The 6193-nt window shown below is 42.9% G+C and overlaps 1 protein-coding gene across 2 annotated transcripts; it reads left to right on the top strand.

Annotated features, from left to right (window-relative positions):
* The first annotated feature begins 364 nt into the window (after window positions 1–364).
* On the top strand, window positions 365–5966 carry LOC107671628 (leucine-rich repeat-containing protein 32-like). 2 transcript variants are annotated; one of them, XM_016464537.1, is made up of 3 exons: window positions 365–568; window positions 1354–1444; window positions 3515–5966. In XM_016464537.1, the coding sequence occupies exons 2-3, from the start codon at window positions 1358–1360 to the stop codon at window positions 5426–5428; spliced, it is 2001 nt and encodes a 666-aa protein (XP_016320023.1). In that variant the 5' UTR covers window positions 365–568; window positions 1354–1357; the 3' UTR covers window positions 5429–5966. The 2 variants fall into 2 exon arrangements, with proteins under 2 accessions (XP_016320023.1, XP_016320022.1); XM_016464536.1 differs by having other exon boundaries at window positions 1184–1444.
* Window positions 5967–6193: the final 227 nt, after the last annotated feature.

The following is a 6193-nucleotide window of genomic DNA, read 5'->3' as shown; positions in this document are numbered from 1 at the left end:
ACACAGAGCGACAGAGAGAGAGAGAGAGACACACACACAGAGGGAGAGGGAGAGAGAGAGAGAGACACACACAGAGAGAGAGAGAGAGAGAGACACAGAGCGACAGAGAGAGAGAGAGAGACACACACACAGAGGGAGAGGGAGAGAGAGAGAGAGACACACACAGGGAGAGGGAGAGAGAGAGACAGAGCGACAGAGAGAGAGAGACACACACAGAGCGACAGAGAGAGAGAGACACACACAGAGCGACAGAGAGAGAGAGACACACACAGAGCGACAGAGAGAGAGAGACACACACAGAGCGACAGAGAGAGAGAGACACACACACAGAGCGACAGAGAGAGAGAGACACACACACAGAGCGACAGAGAGAGCGAGAGAGAGAGAGACACACACACAGAGGGAGAGACAGAGGGAGAGGGAGGTCTGATCCCATACAAGGCTTGAGCGCAGAAGGAAAAAACAAGAGTATTTGCAGGATATTCTCACAGCAGGATGTGTAGCGGAGCGAGCGAGACGGAGGAGAGCAGCATGACTGTGAACAGCAGCGGAGCAGCACACTACTGAGGTGACACACCTGAGACACACCTGCGCTTTACTGCAATCAGAAGTCGTGCTTCCGATGCTTGTTTTTCTCATCTTGCACTGCAAACAATTATTCTCTTACTTAGTATTTCTGTCTTGTTTTCTAGTATAAATATCTAAACATTCTTGAATCAAGATGCATTTACTGTACAAGTGAAATGATTTAAGATATTATGTCTTGTTTCTGTAAAAAAAAGTTAAAAACAAGCTAAAATATCTGCCAATGGGGCAAGAAAAATCATCTTGTTTAGCCTTTGAATTAAGATTATTTTTCTTACCCCATGCACTGGCAGATATTTAAAAAAAAATTTTTTTTTTAGAAAACAAGACTTAATATCTGAAATAATTTTACTTGTCAAGTAAATGCGTCTTGATTCAAGAATGCTTGTACTAGTCAAAAGTAAGAAAATGATTTTTTTTGCAGTGTGCAGTTTACAGGTTTCCTTTGATTGGCACACGATGAGTAACGGCTGGAGATCAGAGGGTCAATTTCTGCTGAAACATCACCCTCTGATATATATTTAACACATAATGTGGAAATGGAGATGAACCTTTCATATTTCTGCTGTACTCGTCACGTGTCAAATATCAAACACAGAAACCAGACCTAGACAGGAGTGACACATCTGTTGACATCGAGAAAGAGTCAATGTTCCACTTCAGCAGACGTCACTGGAGTTAAAAACAGAAGCTGTGATGTGAGCGCCTGCGGAGTGATGTCATGTTCGTGTCATTCATCCTCATCCGCTCGCTCTTCTGTCTCTGCAGCATCATGGGCACGCGTCTCTGGATACTGATGCTCGTGGTGAACCAGGTCTCTCCGTACAGACGTCCAGCAGAGCCTTCAGCCTGTCAAGTGGTGAGTTACAGCATCTCCAAGGTCTGATTAGCTTCATGTTCAACTTGTGAATCAAACAGACTGTCGGTGTTTGTTCAGTGCATCTGTTAATATAGCACTTACTATAATTACTGATGATTATGTGCAATCCCTTGCCTGGAAGCCAAACATTTTCAGAAAATACTTCAAGTCTTTGTATATCAATTGCTTGAATTGAATGGTCTTTGGTGGCCATTAAATGGTCAACCTAGGAAATAAAAACCACAAGTGAGAGCTCTTTTAGCAATGGAATTAAACAGAGAAAATGGAGACTTTGCTCAAAAGTGACATTTCAGATGCTGAGATTTGCCAAGATAAGTCTGTAATCGAAAGCCTTGAGATATAAATTCAATAGTTTCTCATCAAATCATCTGTGTTGCTCCACATTCATTGTATAGCTCTATGGTCTTGCTGTAAGGCAACTATTGACTCGCTTGTGTCCATTTCCTCAGGGTCTATTAAATGCTTCAGTATTAATTAAATAGAATCACACTTAAACTCTACATTAGCAAACACCAAATGGACCCACACCTAGAGAACCATATTAGGCAGAAACATCCTCCAGTGAGGACGATTACGAGTCTCAGACTAAACCATAGAGTCTGATGAGATTCAGGATTCAGGATGACTGTGTTCAGGGCAGAAACCTCCTCTGACCGTGTGATTGGACACCAACTAATGAGCGCAGAGGAAGTGTGTGTAATTATGTCTCCATCTTCTCGCCGAACTCTGGCGGAAACAAAGGGTCGGTCCCAGAGACGAGGGAAAATCCTGAAGCACCGTCCCTGAGCCACAGTTATCTAGAGAGCATAAATAAAGTGTAGACGGAGCGCAGATAGTGTAAACCGAGAGCTGCTTTAAGTCATACGTCGTGCTAAAAACTGTGGGGTCCATTGTGTTGAAATCTTCCAGGAAACAGCTGTGTGATGTCACGAGTGTACACTAGCAGTCAAGAGTTACGATTTTTAATGTTTTTTAAGGAAGTCTCTTCTTCTCACCAAGCCTGCATTTATTTGATCCAAAATACAGCAAAAACTGTAAATTCTGAAATATTTTTACTATTTAAAATAACTGATTTCTATGTGAATATCTGTTAAACTGTAATTTATTTCTGTGATGTGCAGCTGCATTTTCAGCATCATTACTCCAGTCTTCAGTGTCACATGATCTTCTGAAATCATTCTAATATGCTGATTTGCTGCTCAACAAACATTATTATTATTATTATTATTATTATCAATATTTAAAACAGTTGAGTACATTTTTTTTTCAGGATTCTTTGATGAATAGAAAGATCAGCATTTATTTGAAATAAAAAGCTTTTGTAACATTACACACTACACCATTCAGAAGCTTGGAGTGAGTATACATTTTTTTGTTTTGGGAAAGAAATTATAGACAGTTATACTTTTATTTAGCAAGGATGCTTTAAACGTGATGATAATGACATTTATAATGTAACAACAGATTTCTGTTTCAGATAAATGCTGTTCTTCTGAACTTTCTATTCATCAAAGAAACCTGAAAAAATTATACTCAGCTGTTTTCAACATTGATAATAATAATAATAACATTTTTGAGCAGCAAATCAGCATATTAGAATGATTTCTGAAGATCATGTGACACTGAAGACTGGAGTAATGATGCTGAAAATACAGCTGCGCATCACAGAAATACATTACAGTTTAACAGAGATTCACATAGAAAACAGCTGTTTTAAATAGTAAAAATATTTAATTTTTTTATTGTTTTTGCTGTATTTTGGATCAATTAAATGCAGGCTTGGTGAGCAGAAGAGACTAAAAAACCTAAAAATTTTGATTTTGATATATATTTGTGCTTTTTTTAAGGAAAAACTAACAAAATTTTGATTTTTTTTACAGAAAACAAGACATAATATCTTAAGTCATTTTACTTGTACAATAAATTAATCTTGATTCAAGAATGTTTAGATATTTATACTAGAAAACAACAAAAATACTAAGTAAGAGAATATGTTTTGCAGTGTGGTAAATACTGTTGGCTAACAGCACTCGTTCTTGTCGGTTTAAGGTCCACGAGGATGTCGACTGCAGCGGCCTGAACCTCAGACGGGTCCCGGCGCGATTGCCGGCCTTCATCCACCTCCTCGATCTGTCTCGAAACCTCCTGCAGAACCTTACGGACCGGGAGCTTCCGGCGCTCTCCACCGTCCAGCATCTGAACCTCCACGCCAACAAGATCCAGTTCATCCAGCCGGGCCTGTTCCAGGACACGAGCCGTTTGGAGGTGCTGGATCTATCGAGAAACTCGCTGGACCTTTACGCGGCTCTGAAAACTCACATCGGGCCGCTCAAATCAGTGCGACATCTGGATTTGTCCGGAAACGGTCTGTTCACGGATATGAGCGACTATTTCCTGAGCGACGCCCCGGTCCTCACCAACCTCTCTTTAGACGGGAACAGCATTACTAAAATAAGCAGGCACACATTCAACGGATCTCAGGCTCTAACAAGCATCGACCTGCACAATAACGTCATCATAGAAATCGAAGAAGGTGCTTTCGAGTCGCTGACGGGGCTCTCAGAACTCGATCTGTCGGTGAACTCCATTTCATGCATCACGGACTTCAACCTCGTTCGGCTCAAAACTCTAAACTTGAGCAAAAACAGCCTGACTAACTTCCAGACCGTTGATTTGGATCTGGAGTTCGAGCTTCTGTATCTGGACCTAAGGGAAAATAAAATCCTGTACTTCCCCATGCTTCCCGAGAGGAACAAACTCATGTACCTGGACCTGTCCAGAAACCTCTTGAGAAGCGTGAACTGCTCCGGTCCGCTAGAAGAGCTGGAGAACCTGAAGGCCAGCGGGTATCTATTCACCGACCACGACAAACCCCTTTGCCTTTGCGTCAATCAGAGGCACCAGGATCTTCCCAGGTTGCTCTACTTGGACTTGAGCTACAACCAGTTCAAAGTGATTCCGTCCTCGTTCTTCAGCAGCATGGTTTCTCTGGAGAGCCTAAACATCAGCAACAACTGTTTAGAGAGCTTCAGTGTGGATTCAGAAGGCCGTCTGAACGCGTTGAAAACCTTGGACATTAGCTACAACAACCTGCAGAACTTGTCCTTCGGCGAGAGCACGCTGGCTGCGTTGGAAGTCTTGCACCTTCAGGGAAACGCTCTGAGCACGCTAGACGCCGGGATTTTCTCAAGGCTCCCCAACATACGAAGCCTTCACCTTCAGCAAAACCTGTTTAGCATCTGTCCTTCGCTCAAGGGTTCAATGCACGACTGCATCCGACTGTCCTCTATCCCGACCCTGAGCTATCTGTACCTCTCGGAGAACAGTCTTGCATCGGTTCCACCAGGCGCATTTCGCGGAAGCCCGCTGCTTATTCTGGATCTTTCTCAGAATGCCGACATGGGCTTGGGCCTGTCATCTCTCTCAGGTTTGGAGACGACCCTCGCCCATCTTTCTCTAAGAGGAAACCAGCTCCGAACCCTAGCCGTCGACTTCACCTTCTTCCAGAAACTCAAGTCTTTGGATCTGTCAGTGAACCGACTCACGGGGGTCTCTCTGTGGAGCGGAGATTCTTCTGTGGAGTCCTTGAACCTGCAGAATAACAGTTTGGTAATGCTTGCATCTGACACGGTTTTCACTCTGCAGAAATCGCTCCGGACTTTATACGTGGGCTCAAACCCGTTGAGCTGCTGCGGAAACCCGTACCTCCTCACGTTACTCCAGCAGGACAGACTGAACGTGCCAGACATCGCCGCCGCGACCTGCTGGTACACCAGAGACTCGGAGAGCGTTGAGATCAGCGTGAGCGCCGTGCAATCGGAGCACTGCGAGTCTGTGGACGGGAAAGTGTTGTGGATCAGCGTGATCGTCGCACTCGCGCTCGGACTGACGCTGGTGTCGGTGGTCACCTTGAAACTCTGTCACTCAAAAACGCACGGATTCAAAAGAGGCATCAAAGCTTGAGTCAAAAGAAGGAAAAGAAACCAAAGCGTTCTCACCTGACTGTGGTACCGCATGCATGACCGCTGGGTTTCAGTATGTGATGCGTGGGTGGATCTGGAACAAGTTCAGTGTCAAATCCTGATCGCCATCCTTTGTATTCACATCAGTTGTGACATTTGCTATTTAAACAGAAATGCATGCAATATTCACAGAATAAACTGGTGAGGGTAAAGCAGGACGTGCTTTTGCATTCGAAACCAGCCAGATGCAGCAAGACTGCACAAACGATCCCAATTAGCAAAACGAAACACGTTTTTGTGCTGATCTTCTGCAATAACACTACACTTTCTGATGCACGCACTTTATCGATTGTGATTTGTGAATGTGGGAGTGAAATGTACATGCATAATGTGAAAACTGCATCAACCAATTGCGAACAGATGCAAGATTGACTGGAGAGGGTTGTAAAGTGAGACGTGATTGTAGGAGTGTGTTTTAAATATGTGTCCCTGGAGCACAAAAGCAGTCATAAGCAGCACAGGTATATTTGTAGCAATAGCCAACAATACATTGTATGGGTCAAAATTGTATCAATTGGGTCATTTTTCTTTTATGCCAAAAATCATTAGGATATTAAGTAAAGATCATGTTCCATGAAGATATTTTGTAAATTTCCTACCGCAAATATATCAAAACTTAATTTTTGATTAGTAATATGCATTGCTAAGAACTTCATTTGGACAACTTTAAAGATGATTTTCTCAATATTTAGATTTTTTTGCACCC

The sequence above is a fragment of the Sinocyclocheilus anshuiensis genome, unplaced genomic scaffold (assembly GCF_001515605.1).
Source record: "Sinocyclocheilus anshuiensis isolate Anshui unplaced genomic scaffold, SAMN03320099.WGS_v1.1 scaffold1386, whole genome shotgun sequence".
NCBI classification, from domain to species: domain Eukaryota; kingdom Metazoa; phylum Chordata; class Actinopteri; order Cypriniformes; family Cyprinidae; genus Sinocyclocheilus; species Sinocyclocheilus anshuiensis.
The sequence above is the reverse complement of the archived record's forward strand: the minus strand, read 5'-3'. Positions and strand labels throughout refer to the sequence as shown.